Below are 26,377 nucleotides of genomic sequence, written 5' to 3'. Positions count from 1 at the left end.
ATGTCTGTTCCAAGCCAACACCACTCTATTATTATTAACCCTCCTCCACCAGAATATATGAATAACAAAAATAGCGGTTGTCAAACAAACCAACTTCAGTACTTACAGAGGGTGGTCATGAAAGCCATGTGGAGACACAACTTTTCCTGGCCATTTCACCAGCCTGTAGATGCAGCAGCGCTGAATCTTCCTGTAAGAACCATTTTGGAATTGGAGTATTAGTACGTAAAGTATTACAGGACTTGTGAATTAATGCTAGTTTAAGAGTTTTTTCTGATGCAACAGATCACAGAAGACTACTTTTGCATATGAACTGCTTTCATTAATCCAAGCCTGCAAGAAAACTGTGTTTTCTCTCTGGTTCATACTAAATGCTGCATCTCTGTTCATTTGCTTTCTGACTTGAGACTAGTAAGTCAATATTTCTAAGGGATAAGAAGAATGCTTAGACAGGCCTCTTGGAGCTTCTGAATGTTGGTATTCTGTCTTTTCTTCTTTCTACTTCCCTGCAGGTTTAGATGTATTTCTTAACACTGTGTATGAGGAGTATTTTCTTTTGCCTTTCAGTTTTTTATTTTTAATAGGAGGCAGCCAGCCTCTTTCAATGTCAAATACTTTCTGATGGAAAAAGCAGATCTGATTGACCTTAAACTAAACAGGCAAATCTGGATCAAGTCTGATGCATAGAAGTAATTACACTTGTAGTACTTCTTAATTTCAAATCAACTTTGACATCTTGCTCTGAAGTTCCTACAGGAATTAAATATCCCTGCAAAAATAGGGAAGAAAAAAAGAGATATGGTGTTCTTATCATACCACAGTGGTAGAACATCCTTCCACAAAACAGAAGATCTGATGCTTAAATTCTTGTTCTGTATTGCGTTGTGGGTTTTATTTATGTTACAATTTAATTGCAACAAAGTGAATAATGTCATGTGACAAATTGTCTTAACTTGGGTATCTTTTAGACTCCAGTTTTGGATCACCTCAGCTTTTTCAGCCAAATGAAAACACTGATGGTTTTTGTTGGTATTACAAATGTCCTGGAAGATACTGCTCTTGGTAGATAAGTGGAAAGGTGTTAAATAAAACTGTAAGCATGGTACATTTCCTTTGATTCTTCCCCCCCAGCCTAAGAAATCATAATTAGTTCTCTCAAAATTTCCAAGACTAATTCTACGAAATCATTGGTTCTGTTCAGAGCAGACAAAAGCCTTAATCTGCAGCTGTTTCTCATGACAAACTCATTTCGTCAGTTTGTCCAAAAGCACAGTCAAAGTGACTATCTCTCTGTGTCTTTGCCTTCCTTTTTTCCTTCTTGGAAGGAACAGTCACTTAAGGTTAATATTAAGGGTCATTCAATCAGAGTTGTAGCAACATTTGCAGCTGGCCTCAGGCCAGTTCTGCCTCTCTGGATTTCGAAGGCAGCCACTTCACTTCTAAAAGTACGTGTTAGTTCAACTGCTGCACAATCACAAGCAAACCTCTGGCTCCATGGCAAGGACCATGAAGGTATTTGCCACCTTTGTCTCTTGCCTCCAGGTCTTAGAAGATGCAGAATGGACAATACTTAATTATTAGCTGCATTATTTAAATGTTTTCTTGGTTTAGTTTTGGTAAATTCAACAGTCTGCACTATGTGTTTAGCTTTTTTATTTCACTAAAACAGATTGTTAGGACAGCTTTAGAAGACTCTTGAAGTAGTATATACAATTGCAATGTATATGTGAACTAAGTGGGGTTATTCCTGTTCTGATTTCTTAAATACACCAGCAGGGAATTAGCCTCATGCTCTTAACTACAAGCTTGTAGCCATGCTACTAAAATAATCACAATAATTCACATTCCAGCTGCCTCTATCATATTGCCTCATCTTCACTAGACTAACCCTGAAAGGAGAACCAATGTAACACAGGGGATGAAGTATTTGATCAGCAACTGTGAAAACTTGGCAGCTTCTTTTTGTCAGTGACCAAGTCTTTGTCAAACTCTATCTTTGGCTGCTCTTCCCCCTGTTCTGTAACTGGAGTGCTACTTCAGGTAAATGGCTTTGAGATAACAAATGAGAAGTATGTATATTTTTCATAAGTACTGCTACCAGTATAGCTCTGGATCCTATTAAAATAAATATTCGTTGAGGCTTTGAATGGTGGATGTTACATGAAAGAGCACGGGGAAAATATGAGATGAAGAGTTCCTGAACATTTTCTGTGGTACCTATGACTATAGGGGAAGTTTTCCTTTAAATAAAATAGTCCTTCCAACATAACACAATTTTCCTCTCTTGCAATTTAACTTTCATAACTGAATGTGTAAGCATTTTCATGTCCTAATGTTAAAGATTTCTGTTGTGTGACTAACTTCTTTCAAAAACCACAGGATTATTACAGTATTATAAAGAAACCTATGGACTTGAGCACCATTAAAAAGCGTCTTGAACATAATTACTACACGAAAGCTGCAGAATGCATTGAAGACTTTAAAACTATGTTCTTGAACTGCTACATATATAACAAGGTATGCAAAACACAACCTCTTACCAGTAACCAATTCTATTGAACAAACAAGTATAAAACAAATCAATTATTAGAGGCTGCACTAAATTAGTCAATGTCTTCATGTTTTTTTTTAACTATGTATTTTCTCTGAAAGGGAGGGGTGGCAGGAGGATTTGTTGCTATGATTGACGGAGGGCATGTAAAGCAAAGTCCAGCCTGCTGTTAAAGCAACTGAGTGCATAGTCTGTTCTGCACAAGGATTCTGCCTGCAAAATCTCTGGGATTTAGTTGCAGAACTCATGAACAGCAAGCACCATGTAACTGCTACACAAGTTTAAGGCTAGCAACCCTGAGCCATGCTCCGCTCCTCCAACAAGCTTAACTAACCTAACCTGAAGTGTGAGCATCTGCCTGTGCTTGGATGTTTGTTGGCTGTGTCTTGGTATCTTTAAGCTTCAACCGTTTTCTTCAGAATATAGGAATGAATGAGGGAGTTACAGATCTGCCCTCTTTTTCCTTTGCTGTGGGAAGTATGCAATATAAAGCCAGCAGGACTGTGCAATGGGACAGTGGGGAAAAAAAACGTACTTTGAGAATGAAGCAATTTGTATTAAAGTGAGTTGGGAGTGGCTTGTTTCAATCTGTTGGGAGCAGGATTCTGTAGACTGTTTCTTTTGCAAGGTAGCCCTCCATTACTGCAGCCTCTCCTTTACTCTGAATGTTGCTGATTGTATTTCGCAGCCAGGTGATGACATTGTGTTTATGGCCCAAGAACTAGAAAAAGTGTTTATGCAGAAAATAGCCCAAATGCCACCAGAAGAAAGACTAGTGGTTCTCAACAAAGGAAAGAGAAAAGGAAAGAAGCCAGAAGGTAAGGCCTTTATTATATGTTGAGTTGTTAACATATTAAACAAGCAAAAGCTGGAAATGGAGAATGCTCCATAGCTTGCCACAACTCAACCCTGGAGCAGTTGGGGTGTTCTCTGCTCTTCTCAGACCGTATCAGACAAGTAACATCACTATAAGGCTTTAGCAGATTCAGTGCAGCCGTAATATTTTTTTATAGGTACTAGCTAAATTTCTTATTTTCCACTAATGAAGTGTGTTTAAGAGGGGGTAAAAATCAGAATTAACAATTTCATCAGTGATGTCACAGCATAGCTTCACAGGCAACCTTCTGGTGAAATGCAGTGTTCTTGCCCACAAAAAGGGTGATTTGGTCAAGACATCTCAAACTTAGGAGGAAATGACATAGTAACTACTTGAAGTGACATTGGTAAGCCTAATTGCAAGAGGCCAGATGACTAGCTGCAACTTATTACTCATCACTTCCTATGCCTTTTTAATTGCTCTTATAATCTGTTTCACTTGTACGAAGTGCTCATTTCTACATCTAAGCTCTCAACACTGCCAAAGAATAAATATTTATATTGATAGAAGTACAACTATGCAGTGTCTGGAATCACATGTGCATCTCAATGGGCTAATTTGGAGACCTCCAAGGTAGTATTCCAATTTGCTCTGAAGGTACTGCTGCCAGTTGTTGGGGAAATGTTAGCCACGTCTTGAAAGACCTGCAACACTTTGTCACCCTGTTACCTCTTAATTATTTACCTTCCAACAGCCATGGAGCAGTGATCTTAGCTAACTCAGTTCTTACTGGGTCACTTAACAAATGCTCTTTATTATTTAGCTATGCAACTATACAGCTCTTCAGGGTCTCCTGATGACTTCATTTGCTTCCTCTTACTGCTGTTTGTGGTGTGGTGGTCCTTGTTTCTGGTAGTATCTGAAACAAATGTTTCTTCAAAACAGTATTACAGTTTGATAGATCTCTGTAGCTTTGTCCTCAAGGTATGTTTGAGAAGCAACACTACCTTTCAGTGATCTGGCAGATTGATATGGAAAAGCAGAGGACTTCTTGGTCCTTTCACAAGAATTTTTAGGGGGTTAGGAGGAAGAGGAGGATGCTCAGCTGGCTTCGTGCTCTTACTTGCTTATTTGAGTAAAATCTCAAGCAATTCATTGCCTTGGAAGAATATGTTGGTTGAACAAGTAGAAGTGACTCCCAGGAAAGATTTCTGTTGAGAAATGTGTTGGAAGCAGAGTTAGCATTTTGGTTCGCAAATGATTGCAACAATTTGTTGAGATGCTTTGTAATACCATCTTGCTGGTATTAATGCTGTTTAAATCCCCTCATTCCCTTTGCACACAGAAACATGCAGCTTGTGCGAATTCTGAAATGTTCTAAACGCTTCTTTTTGAATTGGATAGTAGAGCACACTGCTATTACCAACAAGATATTTCCATCCTGTCTTTTGCAGACTTTGGCTTTACAGCCAGATCTATACACACAGCTTATTTCCTTTAAAAACAAAAAAAGGCAACTGACTTCAATTTCAGAGAATGTCATGGTGTTACTCAGTGTGTTATATAAACGAATAGGTGTGAACATCCGTGGGAACTTAACAGAATCACAGAGCTGGAAAAGACATTAGTAATCTAACCAGCTGAAACAAATACAGAAAAACATTGGTCTAAACTGTCCTCAAAACAGTGATGGAGATCTGTAATATTGCTAAGTAAAATATGCAGGTCTTAACGATGCTTAGGAAACTTGAACCTTCATGATGCAGTTTGATGCACCCCTTGCTCCTTGGTCTTTATGTGTAGGTAGAAAAAAAACTTGATTCACTTCTTGGCAACAATGTTTTTACAATGCACAGGTTTTAGTGTGATGTCTCTTTAATCTTCCCTCTGAGGTTAATCCACAGCTTCCTTGAAGCCAAATATGCATAACTTGGTACAATATTCTGGCTGAGGTACTAATGGTGCTGAGTAGAGGAGGATAGCGATGTTGCTATATGTAATAATGCTCTTGTTTGTATTTTATTTGAATAGTCTGGATGTGGAAGAGTGGTTCTGTTGACAGCCGTTCAATTTGATAATGAAAGAAATAACTGCAACATTTAAGCCTAACTTTAAAACTTTCTGTTTTAAAATAACCAGAAACACAGCAGCCCAACTCTGGGACTTCCAGTGAACAAAGCACAGTGCAGAAACAAGCTGAAAGCGGCGAGAAGCCTCCAGCGATGACTCAAGAGCTACAGCAGGTTATGCTAGCTCCTTTGTCTGCAGCTCAGCTGACTGATTTAATGCCAGCTTCAGTCCCTATAACAAAAGTAAGTTTCCTCAAATAACTTTCAGAAAGGAAGGTATTGAAAATGTTCCTTCAGGCGCTAACAGCAAAACCAAAGGAACCATGCTGATTGCAGTATCTTTTCTAAACTTCTATTGTGATAGGAGATAGTAAGAGATTCCTATTAAATCTTCTAGGTTTTTGCTAAATAACTGGGCCAGTACTAATGCTAGAAACTAAACAGAAATTGGAATGACTGCTTGGTACATTTTTTTCATATTTTTCCTATAAATGTGGTTTTAGAATGTTGTTCTCAAAGAAACAAAGATGATCATTCTTAAGTGTACTACTATACTTCTGCAGGCTTCACCTTGATGTAGAAACTGTTCTTTCCTTGAGGTGTAGATAACAGTTTTAGTATTAAAATAAAGCACTTTTTAAGTTCTATTTAATAACTTCTCATGTTTTCAATGTAAACCAAATGCTTGATTCCCCAAAAATAGCAAGTCTGCCTAAACACTGTGTAACTAGTCTGGAAGGTATTTGTAGCTCACAAAAGCAAATTCTTGTTAACTGAAATCTGAATTGTATGTGAACATCTGACACTTTCATCAGATAAACACTCTTGTATTGACTTAGTTTTGGTTTTGCTCTTCAAATGAGGAATAGGCACATATGCCAGGGTCTCCTACAGTGCGTATTTACACATCACTGAAGAGTCTGAACACTGATGACAAAGCACACGTTGTATTGCTTCCAAACCAAATACTACCCAGGTTTAAAGAAAAATAGAGATAAACCTTGTACATAAAACCCTCAACCAGGCTTAAAATGAACTGCAGTAACTTTTCTGCTTCCCATGGCAGTCATCTTGTGGTAACTTCATAACCTACCAGCTTCTTGGAGTCTTCTCAAATGGCTAAAACCTGACCGCAACCTGACCTGCAGTACACCCTGTTCTTTCCTTTACATCTAAGATTGGGATTGGTGTGCTGATCTTGTAATGCCTTGTAGGTTTTCAGTCTAAACTTATGGAAGTGCCACATTCTGCTCTGACTTCAATAGCTGTAAAAGTTCTGACACTTTTTAGATATTATTTTTTTTTTGTGGGTAGTCTGGAAGCTGACCATGCTCCCGCTTTTCTGGATGCCTGTATTTTAGACTGTAAAATTTTCTTTTCCTAGGCAAAAAAAGGTGTGAAAAGGAAGGCTGACACTACAACTCCTACTACTTCAATATCCACAGCAAGCAGTGAATCTTCTGCAAGATTTAATGAAAGAAAAGCTGTTAAAGCATGCAGAGGTGAAAATGAATGTAGGGTACCAAATAAGCTTCTGAAGAGACACTTGCCAGATTCTCAACAGTCACCTGAAATTCTTAAAAAGATTCAGTTGTCAGAACAACTAAAACATTGTAATCAAATACTTAAAGAAATGTTTTCAAAGAAACATGCAGCATATTCATGGCCTTTCTTAAAACCTGTAGATGTTGCATCTTTCTCACTTGGTGAGAACCAAGGGATCACCAAATGTCCTACAGACCTGGGAACCATTAAAGTAAGTATATTTCAGAGAGAATTGGGCTATTTGTGTGCTTGCTTGAATAACTTGTGTAATGACTGGATTTTAATAGTGTTAGCTGAAAAGGTGTCACGAAAGTTGCTTCTCCTTTGAAAGAAATAGCGGGCATAGAAACCATATACACTTATCTCTCAAGAAACTGCGACACAGCTCACTGAAGAAAGTCTTCTAAGTCTCACTGTGACTATGTGTGTAGTAGCTAATCTACCTATCTGTTGAACAAACTAATATAAGTAGTGAAGGAATTACCATCTCCATGAAGCACTTCCAAGCAGGCTGCATGTTAAATATGTTTCAGTCTGTATACACAATGCTGTTGCCAATGCTCTATAAAACAAAATGCAATTCTGTAATGTCAACTTCTGCTTCTCTCTGATTCTCATTATCCTTGGTGAAGTGCCCTGGAAGCTCAATGCTGGATATTTGTGACACCTTTCACATTTTCTGTGAAAAGGAACCCTTCTAGATGGAGAGATATGGCTAGTGCTTTATGAATACTAGGCACATCATTCTGGGGTTAAAGCATTTAGCCAAGTTAAGATCCACCTTTGTGGGGAGTGTTGAATTTCAATAGTCTATTGAATTATCTTGAAAACTGGCTTGCACAATACTAAGGTTATTTCCCAGTTTCTAGCCCATTACTTTGACTCAAACAACTATAGAATAGGCTTTGTATAAATATCATGCCTAGAATCAAAAATGAGTGCCGAGTACATCACCAAATAAAATCAGTAGAGCACTGTCTTGACCTAGTGCTGAAACTAGTACTATGAAGTCCTTACTGCAATTACAGTTAGCAAATCTGTTTAAAAGAGGAAATTCCCTTGCTTTGTTAAAGAGACAATGTTGAAATGAGAACCATAATGGTTCTTACAGTATTTACTGTCTTGATACAAGTCGAATGTTGACTGGATATCAAAATTCTTGTTCCTCCTCTTTTTCTGCCAGTTCTTGGTGCCGCTCTCCACTTTTAAGCCCTAAATGTGCATTAATTTTCTTTTCCTCTAGAAGAAAATGGATAATTTTGAATATAGTGATATACAAGAATTTGCTACGGATGTTAGATCAATGTTCATGAGTTGCTACAAACATAATTCTCCAGACCATGAAATAGTTGCTATGGCAAGAAAACTTCAGGTGAGTTAGCACTTAAGTCAGACTTGAAAAAGAGTAGGATTATAAGATTCCTTTGTGGTCTCATGCCCTGATGTAGCATCTACTTATGTTATCAACTACTGTGTTGCTGTGTAGTTCTAGAAAACAAGCAGCAACTTCATAATGTTGTAGAAATCTGAAAAATGCACTGATCTCTCTGCTGTTCCCCAACCTAACACTTTAGGACGTTTTTGAGTTGCACTTTGCCAAAATTCCTGATGAACCTGTTGCAAGTGTTCCTCTGCCACAGCCTACAAAAGAAATGACAGAACCTTATTCCACTGAGAGCAGTAATGATGACTCTTCAGAAGAAAAATCATCTGAAGAGTCTGAAGAGGAGAGAACAGCACACCTTGCAAAGCTTCAGGAACAAGTAAGAGCTAGTACTTAACATGCATGACTTAGAATCTCTCTGACAGCGCCGCTTGCAATTGTCCATTCTAAGGCTTAGCACCAATAATCGGTATTTAAAAGATTCTGTAGTCAGTTTTTTCTTAATATAGAACTTTATTCCTGTTTGGAAGCACCTTCAGATATTAAGTGAATAGTGCCTCAGCACTAAACTCATGAGTTTAGTTAATCATTGCTCTAGTACTCTTGCCTACCATTTCTTCAGGTGACTCTCAAACTTTTGAAAAATAAAACAGTGTTGTTGTGGTATGATGAGAGCATCCAGACACTCCACACTTAGCTTAGTGGCATATTCTTCCAACAATGGCATTTCCTTAACGTGGTTGAAGAGCTCTCTTCTTGAGCTCAGTTTCTTTTGAGCCACACAAAAGCAAGTCATTAAATTCTACTTCAGAAAGCTAAGTGTAAAGTAAAACAGAATGAATCCCATGCTTATGCTAATGTGAAGCATGGCTTTGCTTCATCAGCTAAAAGTGGAATAGGTCTTGCTTTTGCCTGAACACAATGCTTTAACCTGCTGCTGCTGTACAGGGAAAACTAGCATTTCTTCTGCTAGTCAAATGAGGGACAGTTTCATTTTCAGTATTTGTCAGAGTAGCATATACAGCATCAATTTATGAATACAGGCATGAGGACAACCAAAAGTCTACAAGACAGCCTTTGCAATAATGAAGTATTTCAGTGTGTCTGAATTCTAATTCTCATCATCTGTCCATCTTTCTTCTAATTTCTATGAGGCTTAAACAAACTTGTGTTAGGTCTTTCTCTGAAGCTGTTAGTATGTCCCAGCTACCCATTTTATATCACAAAATATCTGGGGCTTATGGGTTGAATGCACAAGCCCAGTCCCACTAGCCTAATTCATTAACACTCTAGAAGTCTAATCTAACAAGGTATTTATGTGCTTCCTAAATACTTGCAATTAAAGAGAGGCTGCTGGATACTCCTACACTGTTGTTTGGGGGGGGTGGGGTGTTATTTTTTATTCTTCACAGGATGCTAGAAGACATATGTTGTCAGAATCGTCTGCATAAAATAACTAGCCTTATGTCTTCTATATCCATGGTCTGTGACTAATCTATAACATAGTAAGATGCTTGGAAAATGAACCTCATTTGGAAAGCAAACATCTTATATCCACTTAGCTGCCACAAACCTTCTGTGATATTTAGGACCAGTTTATTGTTCCTCTTACATAACCTAAGATTATCAGTGTTTTGCATTTATGGGTTTTTTTGCTTCTGATAGCTTAAAGCTGTTCACCAGCAGTTGCGTGCTTTGACCAGAGCATACTTACCTAGACTGAAAAAGAAAAAAGCGAAGGCTAAAAGGGAGAAAAGTAAGAACAAGGAAAAAACTAAAATAAAAAGCCTCATTCAAAAGAAGAAAAACCTAAAACACAAGAAGAAGTCTAAGAAAAAGCTGTCTTTAAACATGTAAGTGTGGGGGACTTGTGTGGGTGTCAAATTATTTTAAACTGCTGTTATTGCAGTATACTTTTTTCTTGCAGTCAATCAAAGAAAACCATGCAGCAGGTCTTGTTGGCACATAAGTCAGAAGATGAAGATGGTGCCAAGCCTATGAATTATGATGAAAAACGACAGTTGAGTTTGGACATAAATAAACTCCCTGGAGATAAGCTTGGGAAAGTAGTCCATATAATACAGTCAAGAGAACCTTCACTGAGGAACTCTAACCCTGATGAGATAGAAATAGACTTTGAAACTTTAAAGGCTTCAACACTCAGAGAACTAGAGAAATATGTGGCAACCTGTTTGAGGAAGAGACCAAGAAAGCAACAGGGTATGTAGCATAAATGATGCTTTTAAAAAACAAAACAAAACACACAAACCCACACACCACACAAACCCACAACACACTAGATTTGTTTTCACTTTTGCTGCAATGTTATCTTCCGTTTCATATGCAGCTAAAAAAACAAAGTCGAAAGAACAACTTAATTCTGAGAGGAAACAAGAGCTCGTGAAGAGACTACTGGATGTCAATGGTCAACTAAACCCAAGGAAGGAGAACTTAAAGTGTAATGTGACTCTTACTTTTATTCATTTACAAAAGAAATAGCTTACAGTGGGATTCTCCCTTTGGGCTTAAGTACTGTTACGGAGCTGGGGACTTTCTCCTCGGAATGGTTGAGATCTCAAGTTTCCATTGCTAGTCTCTTAAGATTCTTCCCATGTTGAGTGAGCTGGAGGCACCGCAGCAGATTTGGTCAGTTTCCTGTCTAAAATATTTTCTGCATCTTCCTAACCCTTTATTACAGGTAAAAATAACAGCTTCAGAGCTTAAGGGACACTGAACACCACCTCCCTTATGCTGACATATGAAAACATGGTGGGGTGGGGCAGGAGTATCCCACAGTCTATGTATTTGTTTGCAGTTCACTTTCTGTGGCTTAGACATTCAAGAATAACAAACTCTAGTCATATTTGTTAGATTGCAGCCTCCCTAATGCTGTCATGCTAGCAAAACTTTTGCATCAGTAACATGTGTGCTGTGTTGCCTTAGTCTTATGGAAGTGCCCTGGGAGGATCAATTCATTTTTTTTCAGGCAATAATGTTTTTCAATATCAAAGCCAGAAATTCAGTACATACTTGAGCATATCTATACTTACTGGTGGTTCTCATCAGGACTGAGAACAGATCAATGCAGCTGATGCTACTCTATCATAGGTCAAGTTGTTCCTCATTAAACTAGTGACTGCTATTATTGCCCTCTATTGGTTATCTATTAAGCTCCTACAAAAAAACAGCTAGCTGAAATGACAGAAGCAGCCCTGCAAGACACAGGCTTGCATCCAGCATTAGCTCATTCAACGGTCTTCCTGTCTAGTATAGCTGATGGCTTGAAAACATCCTAGAAAGAAAAGCTTAGAGAAGCCACTGAAATCAATTGCAAAGGATGTGTTGTGGGGAGAGGGAGGAGGTAGGTCAGGGAATCTTTAAAATCAGCATCTGGCTTGTTTACAAGGAGGAGCTTAAGCCTTTGTTAAGTGCCAGCTTGCATCCAGAGAAAAAGGTATCCATGTGGCTTCTCATTTTCAGTGCAACACACTTTGAACAAGCTTTTTGACTGCAAAATCATTGCAAACTGAGTTAAATCAACCCCGCAGATGCAAAATAGTCAGATGGTGGGGAGGTGGCAAAAGATGGTAATTCTGGAGTACATACAGCTTGGGAAAGAGGAGAGTCGGCTATAGACAAAGACCTCAGCATGCAAGTCTGGCAGCAGCAACAAGCACAGAAACAGGCTCTCAACAGCAGGAAAACTTATGAGGGAAAACTGCTTGAATTCTATCTTAAGACAGCACAGTTTTAACCTACTTTAGGATTGTAAGTTGTGTGGTTACAGGTCTTCCCTGTTTTTTTTCATTCATTCAACTAGCTTGCTGTTAGTAAACCTCCCTCCTCTGTAAAGGTCTCAAATCCAGTGCTTGAATGCACAGTGGACAAGGAGATGGCAGAAGATGAACTGTTATATGGAAGAATAGACCTAACAAGGTTGATCCAAGTCTTGTATATGAAGACTGCTCCACTCTAGATTGCTCTAAGTTCTTTCTTTTTCTCCTGCAGTTGAAAACAACGCTGAGTCCAGTACTGGACCAAGCAGACTGAGTGACAGCAGCAGCTCCTCAGACTCTGGCAGCAGTACTAGCAGTGGTTCGAGCTCCTCAGATAGCAGCGACTCTGAATCGGGTCAGAAAGCTTTCTCTTGTGTTTGTGAAGGCAAAACATCTGCCTTCTCAGTGAGCATCTATTGTTCCACATCCTTATCAAGGATTTCAGTTACCCTTGTAGGTTTGCTCCACATCGAAGGCTCAATTCCAATGCTATTAAATGAGTGTCTTAATACTGAGTTTGTAGGTTAAAAAAGAAAAACACACACAAATAAACCACACCACTACAACATCTACTCAACTTATCAGTGAAAAACTTTAGGGACTAAAGTCAGCTAGCAAGAGGTCTGTAGATCTAACCTGGAGACCTGTTAGGCTACAGCTTACTCTTGTGGTTTTGATTCCTTTTTGAAAGCGTGATTTACTTTATTTTCATCTTCTAGTCTGCAGCATGAAGGGTGCCTTACCTGCAAGGTAATACCTCAGCTAAGGGACAAACGATCCAACAGCATTGGCTGTAGAGCCAAAATCTGCCCTGGTGCCTAAGCTGTCTCAAGCTTGTTCAAGGGACATTACAGGGCTGCAGCATCAGGATATCAGAATGATGTTTCTATCTAGTTTTCTAGGACAGAATAGACCTGCCAAGCTGGAAGTCTACAATGTAGGTGTCTGTATGAGGTTACAGTATAAGGTGAGCTGAATGCTCAACCCTTTGCAGTGTGGGGAAGCAAACACAGTGAAGTCACTGGTGGCAGCAAAGACCTTGATCCTGCAGGAAGCTTTGTGGTCTTTTTTTGTATGTGGGAGAAGTTGTCTAAACACATCAAGCAGAAGTCAAATTATTCAAGATAAGAATGTTCCTTTCACTGTGAGGTTTGACTGTCTAGGTATAACTGCAACTCACATCATGTATGTGTGAATAATGAAACATGTGAATTACTTTTTTCTTTTTCCCATCCTCCTCTTTCTGCCCTCCTTGCTGTACCTACAGTTACAGAAACCTGCTCAAAACAGACTGGAGCTAGGCAGAACTGTCCAACTGCTGTGGAAAAGCCTAAGGTAAACTGACTAGAATGGATATAACATTTTTGCCCTAAACAAAGTAATTTGTTACATACAATGGTACTGGAAATGACACAATTTTATCAGAAAATCACGATTGTGGCTTGAATGCTACTTGTTCTGTAGGACTAACTTACATGCAGATGTAAAATAAGCTGTTTGTTAAAAGTAGCTTATCTATCTGTATAGAAACTGATGTACTGGGAGAACTCCTGAGGCTTTTACCTCTTACAATCATTGTGGTAATTCTGTGTTGGGTGAAGGAGAAGGGAAAAGAAGAGAGGGGGAGAATGCTCCATACACCCCACCCCACCCACCCTCAAAAAAAGGAAAATCCTCTCTAACTTGATCTACGAGTATAGAATTGATCTAATAAATAATACAAACCCCACTTCAATATTTTTTTTATGTATGGATAACTTGAAGATAAAGAAATTGTACAATATACTGGTAATTTTCAGGATACTTTATATTGCTTATTGCTATGGTATTATTATGAGCAACAGCAGTTTTATCTAGAAATAATTTTTAATGCCTCTAAGATTTAATTGCTCTGTTCCTATATATATAGTGCGTGTTAATTCTTGTCAGGGTTAGCAGCCTTTCACAATTTCCCTTGAAACTACCAGAGATAGAGACCTTGGATTTCAAAGCAAGATCACAGCAAAGCCTTCATTCTTACAGTAGACTTGCTTTCACTTAAAGTGCTTAGTTGGATACAGGAAACCAGGCTGCAAATTTATTATTCAGCTGCTGCTTCTGCACCTTCATAAGCAAAGACTGAGAGGAGGAATTATGCAACACCCTTTTTTTGTTTAAAAAGTGCAGCCTCTGCAATGACAGCAATAAACCTGAGAAAACAGCATACAGGAATTTAAGCGTCAGCTCAGTCAGTTATAACAGCCTCTAACTGACTTTCTGAGTAACAGCAAACATCATACTTAAATCCTCACGTTACATCTTGTTCTCATGGGTCTTCTGTATCTGTCAGACCAAGGCAGTGCACTCTACCTCATGGAGTTTTGTCATCTAAACTCTTTAAAAAGTGATAGATCAGTCTCACTATACAAGGACTATCGAATCCTGTAAGAAGTGCAAATGGGGGTAGGGGTGGGAAAAGGGGATCAAATAGCTAGAAAAATTAAGATTTGGCTGTATTAACTACTGCAATCTCTTTCTAGAGAATACCGCTGTGTTTACAGAGGACGTCCTGCAATGCTGCTCTGCAAGCACAGCCCTCATCTCTTACTAGTGGCTTGCAAAATCGTGGATCATCCGAACTGCAGCAGCCACCTCCCAATGTACTGCAGAGGCTTCAGCCTTTACAGAATAGATCACTTAAACCTTCAGAACAAAATGCCCGGTCTCCCTCAGGTAACACCTTTATGCCAAGAATCATGGCTATATTTGACTGCTGAGGAAAGAAGGGATGGCAGGACTAATGTTTGTATTGCCCAAAGAGCTTATCTGGGGCTTTTGGAGGTTATCAAGTGGGTAGCAGAAAAAGTTCTTGCAGGGTATGGATAATAAAGAGCATGATGTAAATAAAAGTGTGGCAGCACTGAGTATTGGCTAGGGTTTCAGATTACTGGGGCACTTGTGGTGGGGCAGAACAGTATTAAACCAGGAGGAGGTATTCATGCCTCCCTCTGAGATGCAAAATGATACCTTAATGAACCTAGGGTTACAGGAAGCGCTGAACACCTTAAGGCAGGAATTAGATGCTTAAACCCATCATCATCACTCAAGTTCATGTCTGAAATCCCTGTTAGCTGAATTTAAGGCTTGGTGCCATAGGCCATCTGAATTGATTGCTGTTGTCTAGATATAGCAAATATTAAGTTGCTTAGAAACTCGATCCAAGGAGCTACTCTTTTTCCTCCCTCACTTCAAAAGGTCTAATAACTTTGGACACTTCTGAGTTTTTGGTAAAAGACAGCTTGAGCTGGTAGCTGATAAACTGAGAAATCAATTAAAAACTAATTAAAAACAACTGTCTCAAATCGTGCAGCTAGGATACATATCTTCATACTCAGCTAATCCACATATCTAAACAGCGACCTAATTTTGAGATGTAGGACTGCACTTTACATGTTAGGGGAAATCATGCACTACTTCTTTCTCAGGTATAATCTCAGCTGTATCTGCTCTGCATGATGCTCCAGACCAGCGAACTCCTCAGAGTACTCCAAGGACAAAACAGTCTTCTGTCACCCAGTGCACACATGCTCTTCCAGAGGTGAATATATGCTTCTCTCCAATGCATTCATTTCAAATTACTTCTTTAAAGCATATTCTTACTCCTTTAAATAAGATCTAATATTCCAGTCTTGAATTTGATCCAATGAAGGCCACTTAAGGTCTACAACAAAAATTATCTAAAACCGCACTAACAAAGTGATTCTTATCCTTTTAATTCATTGCCTGTTGGCTGCAACGCAAAAAGAAAGAGTTTGGCTGATCAATGTATCAAGCTTATAATGTACTATAAAGCTTATTTTATTTATTTTCAGTGGTACAGCTTACACTTAAGTAACCCTTGCACACTTACAGGTTAAAAGCCCACCCTAAAATCTACAGTTTCACAAAAGAGATGGACCACTTATACTATATGTTCCTGTTTCTAGAAAACATCAATCTCATAAGCTCAGTAATACTCTCGGGACTCTAGGGGCTATCCTGTAAAAGTGTGTTGCCTTTTTTTTTTCCCCTGTTCCCAAAGCCATGGAAACTGGAGCTTCCAGGGGTCATCAATGAGGTTGTGAAATATTTAGTCATTGCTGATTTCTGTGTTTAACATGTTCTTGGAGAATATCCTGGTTAGAGGGGCCTCTGTGTTACAAGGGAAGTTATTGATGTTACTGCAGCAGCATGAGCTCTTCTATCTTAAGATGTTTAACTATCTTTCTCAACATGGTTTCAAACATAGCTGCTTTAGCCAGGTTTTAATAGCTTTTATTTTCTGAAATGGATAGAAACTACCTCTTGAGTCTATGAGCACAAGTATGTGTCCTGCAAAAAAGGAAGAAAAGCAACTCGCCCTTTCCCATTTGCATCCACTATCTAAGGCAGCAAGTAGTGTATATTATGAAACTCAGGTTTGTGCAACACCTTCCCCAGTTCATGGGATTACTACACAACCTTGCACAGAGGAAAAACTATCACTGAGCTGAAGTAATACAGCTCCCCTTCAGCCTGACACATAAGCTAGCGTGAAGCAACTGGCTTTACAACAGTAAAAGTCAACTTCTATTATGTTGTACCATGGCAAGGTTAAAGAGCTTGTATCAGTTTCTCATATTCTACCCACTGCACCACTCAGGATCTTTGAGCAGTTCATGGTCTAAATCCAAAGTGTTAATGTAAGAACTTGCTTTGACTACCATAATATGAATGAAATCTAATTCTTTGCTGGTGTTTACAGAAGCTAGAGCTGCAACAACTTACTGCTCTAAGCTTCTAAATCTAATCCTGCTGCTGTATAAGAATCCACATGTTTAGCACTTCAGAACATATTTGAAGTCTAACTTCTCTTCTAGGTATCCAACACCACTTCCCAGGTTGACAGTGCTGACTGGAATAAACAAGCTGAGAAAAAAATACATCTACACAAATCAAATAAATTTCAAAACAAGACCAGTGAGAGAACTGCTGATTCAATATCCATAAGCCAAGAACAAAGTATGTATTGTTAAAATAAAAACTGCAACTGACATCAGGGGTGCAAAGTTAAAAATGTATATGAACCTGGTTTAAAGAAATAAAATGCTCAACACTTCTAAGTTAACTGGTTTGCAGAATAATGGAGGGGGTACAGTTTTTCGTTGCTCTTTTGATTTGATTTGCTGCTTTTTTAAAAAAAAAAAGTTAAATGGATGCTTGGTTCTTGTTCTGCGTTAAAATATATAAAGCAAATGACTTTTTGACTTAAGAACTTAGCTTTCTGAATTTAGTACTAGGCATAAGTAACCCAGTCTTCCAGGAAGTCTGAGAGAACTGATACCTCAACTTGTCAAACTTCACTGGCCTTCAAGCTGTCTTCTGCTGAAGCTTCATGGAGCTCTTTTCCTAAGGCACTTTGTGTTCATTTTGAGTTACCATCTCTGGCTCTTGGTGACAAGTATCTGATGGTAAAGCAATGTCAAACAGGCTTTCATCATGGAACAAATTTGCAATTATTACATGAACACAGGTTCCCTGAAAGTTGCATTCCATATAGAGATGCATCAGACTTCATACATATTTCAAACTAAAGAATTCTGAGCTGGACACTGCGCATCCATGCTGAGAGCCTAGTGTTACCAGATATGATTGTTTTGGTTCCTCCTTTATTTTTTCCTCTCTAGACTACCTGTATATGCTTGAATGGGGGAGGGAACAAGCTTCTAAAAACTTGATGAAATTAAAAGGCACAGCCTTCTCGCTGATGAACTTTTTAATTGTTGCCAAAGAAGAATACTGGGTACTTGAGTTGTATTAAAGTAACTCTAAAAATGGAGATTTAATTCTCCAAGATGTTCTATTCAGTATTTTCACGCTCTTAACGCACTGAGCCATATACATATTGACCCTGTTTGTTTAGACTTGTAGCAGCTGGAGCTGGTACATGGGTTCCATAGATTGAACTAATGATCTTCACTTATAAAGTTTTGAGGCTGCCTAAAATTTGAGTTCTTGTCCTGTATACTGCATGACTGTAAATATCAAGATCCTGATGTTATCTTAACATATTAAAGAGTTGGGAAAACAAGCAGGAATAAATCAAGCTCACTATTTTAATATTGGCAGAAAAAAAAAAAGTATAGGCAAAACTATTGAGAAAGCTTGCTCCCTTCCATACTTAATTGTTTACTGCTTAGTTTTTATTCCTCTTAACTTTCTTTTTTTTTCTATTTCTCATTTAATTTGTACTGTTTCTGTCTTCTCCCCTTTTTCAAGGGACTGTTGTGTGGACAGTTGTAAAGGAGCTCGTGTTTAATGAGGGAACTTCCTAGTAATGAGACTGCCTTTGAGTACACTTGAACTTCAGCATTATGTTGCATAGCAGAGCTTTTAACACTGTTATGTGAGTGCAGTTATCTGCCCCCTTCCGTAATACAGCAGTGTTTGACTGTTCCTGCAATGATACATGCCCCAACTGTGCTCAGTGTTATCTTAGCCTCTCCATTATTAACTCCTGTAGAAAACTGGAAGGAGGCAAGGAGAAATACAGGATTTTGGCTTTTTAAATTTTCTTAACAACAACAAAAACTCTGCTAATCTGGAAGTGTTGTAGGGTCTGTAATCTACTGATAGAAAATGTAGAGATTGCTCAGTACTATATGCATCTACTTGGATCAAACAAGGAAAACTCTTTAGAATTGGATGCTTAGAGCAACTCATTGAATTGTGTGAAGAATCCCACCGTTTCAGGCATTTCTGTGAGGTTACCTGCACCTCTGAACAAGAGTTCTTGATTTTAGACTTGTAACACCTGATGGTATGGGTGCACGCTTGGTGTATCGCTGAATTCAGTGGTGGCTTAAGAAGCTTAATTTATGAAACCAGAAGCCACAAGCTTCACTTCAGATTAAAAAGCACTGTTTCTCAATGAGAGGTTCTGTGAAGGCTGGCATTGCTCTAAGTAGCTCTAAAATGCATGTTTCAAAGCCCATGGCTGCAAATGCTTTTGACACAGCCTCATATTCCTGTGTTGTATCTAGAGCTTTAAGACACACAGGACTATAAATTTAAATTCATCTTGTTTCAGGTAGATCTTCTTGGTTGGTATAACAGGTTGATCAAATCGATCTTAATGACAGTGTTAGACATTTTGGGGTATGTGAAGCTCTTGCTTTATTTTGGAGTATTCAGTGCTTGCAGACTGTCAAGTTTCTTGTACGAAGATTTAAGTGGCCTGTACGAGGATAAATGATTGATCTAACAAAGATGCCTATTGTGTTAAGAGGGATGCCTTAATACACTAATTCTCTACGCTGGAGGAGAGCAAGTTTCTGATAACAGAATATGATCTAGGTAGACTTTGCTTAACTGGACCTGGAATCCATAAGAATGGAGATATCAAGATTTGGAACCCTCTTCAATAGTAGTTGAGAGACTTCAGAGGTCTTTCATCCCATCTTATTCTGCTGTACAGTAAAAACTCTCCTGCTCACTTGCAATTATGCCATCTTGTGGAGGGGGATAGGGTAAAGGCCAGGCACTGTTCTTGTCTTGACTTTGCAGGCTGTGAGGTCATTCTGAAAACCTATTTTATGACAAACTGGATGAGGGTTTGATAGTCTGCCTTCAGCATTCTAGATTCAAACATTCAAAAACTTTATCCTTCTCATTAAAAAAAAAAAAGCTATCTTAAGTTTCATATTAAACATTTACTTAAATACTGAAACATCTCAAACTGCAGTACAGGATTGTTGCTGAATGATATAAAATATCTCTGTTGTTTATATCTGGTTCTAAAATACTGGCTTTTTCAGAGTACACCTGGATTTTCATCCCAGAAGCTCTTTAGAAGGGGAGTATAACAAAGTAATAAGTAAGATTGGGGGAAAAAGGAAAAAAAAACAAAACACCAAAAACCAAAACACAAATCAACACAACCCCTAGCCTACAATATGTGGCTTTTCTTAACTGTATGGTATGCTAGCCAGCCCCTAGTATTACAAAAGTCTACTTTCAGGCTTACCAAAATGACTGTAGGAAATTGTATTGATTCCTGCATTTTAAAAAGTTTTTTGAAGTCTTAAAAGGTTTGGGGAAAATGTTTTTCACACAAAATAGTATGGATCTTCTACAGTAACACAGCATATCAGAACTGTTAATCTGAAGTTAGTATTGTCAAAATAGCACTTCCACTTTGCCTGTGTAAGCGTTGGAGTTTTTGCCCCCACAAGTAACAAAGAGGTAACAGCATGGAGTATTCATACATCCTGTAGACTACTGGAAATGTGATGACTAGCCCTTACTGGCTGACCTGCTTCCTTTTTTTTAAAAAAAAGGACATAGGCTGGAGAGCTTTAAGTGAAATGAGTTTACATGCTGAATGAGGTACTCTTAAATAATGCTGGAATCAAAATGGAAGAGGGGTGGGTGGGGAGGGGAGAGGACAGGAGGTGAGCAACTGGCCAGTTGCTGTGTTGAGATTTTCTGACTAAACGTGTTTGGGCATTCTGCTGGGACCTCTCCTAGAACTAACCAGGTGTTAATTTCTCATCTATAGTTCAGCTTAAACATTCCTTTCCCTGCCCCAAACTGAAGAGAAGGGGTCCAGTTCAACTGAAGCTTATGAAACGTTTGGGAGCATTTCTGGCATTCTGAACCAAATAAGATGAAGACAAAACTGCAGTCTAAATTCTTAAGTCAATTTCTAGAATGACTAAATTTTAATCACTTAAATTTGAGGAAACATAGTCTATAAAATCAACATGAGTGAAAAAATCTTTTTTTTGTTCTTCTATCAGGTCATTGTACACCTAATGATAAACGTAGTGGTAAAAACACACTAGAGCAAAAATCCGAAATTCTTCTGAGAAAGGTAGGTGTTGCTCAAGTCCTATTTAAGGACAAGAGCTTGAGTATACTTACTAGGATCAATAATATCCTGTCCTGGGATCTTCTGTGAAAATCCGGTCTTTTATGATTCAAATATTTACTGTCTGATAGGTCTTGGGTATTGCTATAACCTGTACAAATTTATCTCATTTCTAGTGCTAAAAACAAACAAACAAACAAATCTATGGGCTTTGATCATTTCAGAAGGTAAATGATGTAAGATTAAGTTAAATATAACATATCCATATTGTCATAAAAAATACAGCTTATTTTATCTAGTTTTAATATTTAAGCAAGTAACTAGTGTTCTTTGATCTAGTTCTAATAGTCAAGCCATTAGTGTGATTTCTCTTGCTGATCCACTAACAAAAATAAGAGTAGTATGGAATATAGACTTGAGTACTATTGAAAAACCTGTTCCGAAACAGGATGATACACTTTTGATGACGTTATTACAATTGGGAAATAATCTGAAGGTTTTTATGACAGTTAAGCAAAATATTTCATAGCATAAAATAGGTTATCTTAAATGGAGGAACAGAGGAATTTTCTTAGCTATTATCTAAATTCTTCTGTAGTAATCAGCTATTTGAATACATCAGATCAAAATTACTAGTCCAAATAATTGATCATGTCAGTCTCTGGACCTAAAAAGTTTGTATACAGTCTGTTGAATTAAAATACCCTTAGGATTCTTCTTCAGGCACTTAGCTTTCAGAAAGCTATTAACTAACTTACTGAATTCAACTCCAAAAATATGTATTTCCTTTATAAACATGTGACCTTCTACTAGAAGCAGTACTTCTTAAGAATACTGGGGTTTTGCTGTTTTACGCTGTGAGGAAAATGCCACGAGAGGTGGAGGAAGCACAAGTACTTAAAAGAAAACTCATAAACCTAATACAAAATATTGTTATGTAAGGATTACGTACAGAAATGAGATGGATGTTCTCTGTATTAAAATATTGTCAGTGGACCTTGCATAAACTCAGTCTTCTGAATTCATGTTTTCTGGAATGAAAAAATGGAGAGGTGGACATAAAGGATTGGGTAAGAGTAGCTACAAATGCTAATGATTTTTAGCATGTTGCTAAAGAATCTCAAAGTTGCTGAGAAAATATGTTGAAGTCTGCTTAGATTGCTGTATTTGCACTAATATTCTGCTAAAGTAAGGATATTTTGTTGTAGATATTTCCAAACAGGGCCAGTCAAAACATTGTGCTCATGTAAGAACTAAGCTGATAATGGATGATTAGTAGCTGTGGAGTATTTTTGCCTCTTCCATGTTTCCCTTTTTCTAATAACTTCAGGATACAGGATTTAAGAATATAGATTCCTGGGTAAGCTTATGTAAAACGATGATGCTTCCAGCTCCAATAAAAACATCTGCTGAGAGCTTCAAACAGTTCAGGAAAGCAGCATTAAAGAAGAGGAGTGGGCAAGCACAGGAGTTAAAAAGGCCTCTGGTGCAAGCCAAGAAGGAGCTGCAAAACCTTCCTCAAGAAAAAGAGAGGTTTGTAACCACATATGTTTAAGTATTATTCTTTTTTTCGTTTGTATAGTACTGGGTGGCTTAGTCATTCAGCAATAAGTGGTCTAGATTAGGTAACTGCCATGTGTCATGAAGGTGGGGAGCTGTACCACTCTAAGCACAAGTGCACATCCAAAATGCACAAAGTGGCTTTTTCCCTTGCAAATCAACATCATTTCAGCAGTCAAAGAAACTTCTCAGGTACTCCTCGGTTGGTTGGTTGGTTGGTTTTGGTCCCTTGCAGCACTCAATTCTTCTGGTCATGACCAGAATTCACACCTGTCCTCAGTATCTTACTTTCCTGTATCTGTAGCCAGGAAAATCTCCATCCTACTGCTATCCTAAGGGGAAGCAGGATAATCTAGTCTTCAAGAACTTCATGTTAACATAGCTAAAGGAGTTCCAGCGTGCACCACTTCAGACAACAGAATTCTTTGCATTGCTGTAGAGAAACATATTTAATAAGCTACTGCTGTAGTATTCTTCCCTAGTTGTTTGCAGCCACTGTTTTAGTGAGTGCCCACATACGTATCCTAGTCTATTATTATGCTGAGTGGGATAAGTGACTGCCTACTAATTACTGCATTGCAGTAATATCTTAGATTGCTGTTTGCCACCTTTTTGAAACTCTGCTTTCTGAAATATTTCCCTGTTTAGTAGTCGTGATTTTTTTCTTGTCTGTTTGACCCTGTGAAAGATAAATCTGAGCTGGTTCCTGAATTCTGCTGTTCCTGCCTGTTGCTGGCTGTGTTAGAATAGGTCGCTTGTTTGGAGTGTATTATTTTAATAAACAGAGCATTTGAGAGACTTAAAAGTACGCTACTTGTTCAGAACATATAGTGAACAGTCCAAGCACCTTCAGCTACCGCAGGTTTCCACAAGGAGGAAAACAGGCATGTTGTCCTATGGAATAAGACATTACAAATGCTTGCCTGAAGTTAGTGAAATCTACCTCAAATAGCTAGTTGAAGAGGAAGAAGGTAGAAGCAAAACATAACAGGCCAAGAAAGTAACAGAAGATTAAGCTTGCATGTCTTTCAAAGAAAGCACACGTAAGGTTTGTGTACCGTATATATAAATCCTGTGTGGATATAGATTGGAAATGGAACACAGGAAACCTTAACTTACAGTTGCATGCACATACTTCTTGCGAAGGGAAAGTACTATGAATCAACCTGTAAAACAGAACCACAATTTGAGTGCTGTGCACTGATTTAAATTATTTGCAGATTTCTGTTCAGGTGCAAAGGTTTGCTGTGAAGAAGCTACAACTTTTATCCTATACTAGTCTCTTCTCCTGTCTTTAAAGGGGCAATGAAGGCACAGGATTGAATGCCATGGCAGCAACAGACGGTGAGCCCCAAAAAGAAGAGCATAAGAGCAAGCAACTGCCCGAAGCTCAACAACATACTCCTGTTCAAGACCGTAACTTGGCTAGAAAAATGGAGCAAGAACGCAGGAGGAGAGAAGCAGTAAGTTGCTGACTCTTGCCAGCTGACTTTGTTTCAACTTTAGTAGAGAACAAAAAACATTAGCTCGGGACCTTATTTTAAAGGACCTGAATGACTGAAAACAACAGAACTATGCTACCTGAACAGTTAGTCCAGAAAATGAAACAGGAAACTCAAAGTAGGTCTTCAAGTGACGTAATAAAAAAACTACCTGCTTGGTCCTATTATTCCCATTATCTTCGAATAATTGCATGGTAAAATAAAATTTTGAGGAGGAGTTTCTGCCCTCTGAATAATTTCAAACCTCAAGCCTTGCCAGTTGTCTATCTTCTTTAACATATTCCATGTCAATAACAGTGCTAATCATACTGTTGTGGTCTGAAATACCAAAATTGAGCCTTTCTAAAACTAACTTACTGGTTTTATTGGCTTAGGTAACAAATAGGTTTTAATTGTTAGTTGTTTTTTCTTTAAAATTTTTTTACAAATACATTCTATTGTACAATATTATGAAAAAACTGCAGTGTGAGATCATGCTAGATTCAGAAAAGGTCTACTGAAGCTTTCATCCTGTTCAGCTCTTTTCAGAGAGGGCTTCAACAACATGCACGCTCAAACGTGAATAACAGAGGACGCATACACTTTTGGGGAAGAAGCTTTGTAGTTTTTTCTTCATTAAATATTTGACCTAGATAGTATTCATTAATGGCTCACTGCTCTGAAACACACTAATTTGCTTTCTTCCAGATGGCTTGTATAATTGATATGAATCTGCAGAGTGATATTATGGCATCTTTTGAAGAATATCTTGAGTGAAAGCTGTAGTTAATATAGAACTTAACTTCAACACTACTACAAACTGTACAACTTTGAAAAATGTACAAGTTTAAATGTTAAGACCACTTTAAAGAGCACGTAAGCTCCTCTAAAATGCTTAATATTAAAAACTTTTTCATTGACACCTAAAGCATCACAAGATCTTTTTGCTCCTTGTTTATAATATACGTAATCTAGTCTGCTACACAGTGGAATGTAGTTGTTCTTTTGAATACAGTTTCCTATATTGTGTATATACATGAGAAAATATGTTTCTTGATTTTTTCTTATTTTTTTTCAGAAATACTTGAGAATCTGTTATACTGAGCATAGCCAAATCCTTGTTCGACTGTATTAAGTCATAGTATACTAAATATGCACCTATAGAAACTACTTTAAACCAAGGTCTTGTCAATTATGTGACTGCTGTTAAAACAATCACTTTACTATAACACATTCGCACAGAATCCAGGCTGTGACAAAAGACCTCTATAATAGTGATAATTTCTAAAGGGTGTGTAACATTATTTGTAATTGTAAAAAAAGTTTCCTGGAACTCTGTAATTTCAGCAGCAAATTCTGTATACTTGCATGTCTTTTAAGGTCCAGACATGTTGATCTTCTGTTTAATGTATTTTACGTTAATGTAACATTTGGATAAGGATGTAAGCATGTTTGCCAGATAATTTTTCTGTGAAGAACCAGAATTATCTAAAGCATCCCATTTCTGGCTCCAGTCTGAAAGGCTTTCTGATTAATGCAAGATTTTATTAATGTTGGGATACTTGTCTGAAGCAGAAACTGGAGTATAAAAACTCTACGTTCCTGTTGATTACATAAAGCTATCTCAAATTAAGTACAGGACTAATAAAACATTATTTTATAGAATTAATGCCAAAACACAATGTGTATTATAGAAATGCTGGGTGGAAGGGCCCCCCTTGAGATAATCTAGTTCAGTGGTCTCAAAACCTTTTTTCATCATGCACCCTATCATTAAAAAGTTTTAAGCATGCACCTCAAGACATGTGTATTTATTAATTTATAAACTACATCCATGTTCTACTGTACTAATATATTATTTACATTACAAAAAATACAAAAAAAGGAAAATTAAAAATATTTTAAATAGTGTTTATTCAATTTTGTTTAGTTATTTTTATTTTATTTTATTTTGTAATTTTGAAAAAGTGTTTTGTATTAAACATTTTCTTCCCACGCTCTACTTTGGAGACCACTGATCTAGTTGAATGTCCCCCTCTAAATTCACTCTCTCTACGGAGACCTCTGGTCTGTCGATTTCCTGGATCAAAGTTCAAAGTGAAAGTAACACTGCCATTGTTGTGGTGAGGGTTCGCCACAGACCACCCAAGTAAGTAAACTAAGTGGACAAGACTTTCTACAAATACCTGAATTTTCAGATAAAGAAAATTAACTGCATCTAAAGTCATAAATGACAGCTAAAGCATGCCTAAAAATGGTAGCCTGGTCTTTCAGGCAGCAAGCTGATGAGCTAGTGCTAGCCCCAAAATACCTATTCTGCAATAA

General features: G+C 37.9%; 1 protein-coding gene across 1 annotated transcript; it reads left to right on the top strand.

The window, feature by feature from the left end:
* LOC104158514 (bromodomain-containing protein 3-like) lies at positions 1–24,829 on the top strand. Its single transcript, XM_009696186.1, has 17 exons — positions 1–192; positions 2,380–2,517; positions 3,240–3,369; positions 5,508–5,680; positions 6,822–7,193; positions 8,226–8,354; positions 8,557–8,745; positions 10,032–10,219; positions 10,294–10,586; positions 10,714–10,824; positions 12,375–12,497; positions 15,607–15,719; positions 17,020–17,161; positions 20,941–21,014; positions 22,342–22,490; positions 23,872–24,034; positions 24,761–24,829. Exons 1-17 carry the CDS (start codon positions 1–3, stop codon positions 24,827–24,829), a joined length of 2,748 nt encoding a protein of 915 aa, XP_009694488.1.
* The last annotated feature ends 1,548 nt before the right edge of the window (positions 24,830–26,377 follow it).

The sequence above is a fragment of the Cariama cristata genome, unplaced genomic scaffold (genome assembly GCF_000690535.1).
Source record: "Cariama cristata isolate BGI_N322 unplaced genomic scaffold, ASM69053v1 scaffold25742, whole genome shotgun sequence".
Lineage (NCBI taxonomy): Eukaryota > Metazoa > Chordata > Aves > Cariamiformes > Cariamidae > Cariama > Cariama cristata.
This window is presented reverse-complemented; position numbering and strand designations above follow the sequence as displayed.

Bases quoted from the DNA above. Each gene is read 5' to 3' on its own strand.
- LOC104158514 (XM_009696186.1), top strand. From the start codon at position 1: ATGTCTGTTCCAAGCCAACACCACTCTATTATTATTAACCCTCCTCCA. The intron at 8,746-10,031 runs GTAAGAGCTAGT...TGCTTCTGATAG, and splicing joins TTGCAAAGCTTCAGGAACAA to CTTAAAGCTGTTCACCAGCA. The intron at 24,035-24,760 runs GTAAGTTGCTGA...GCTTTCTTCCAG, and splicing joins AACGCAGGAGGAGAGAAGCA to ATGGCTTGTATAATTGATAT.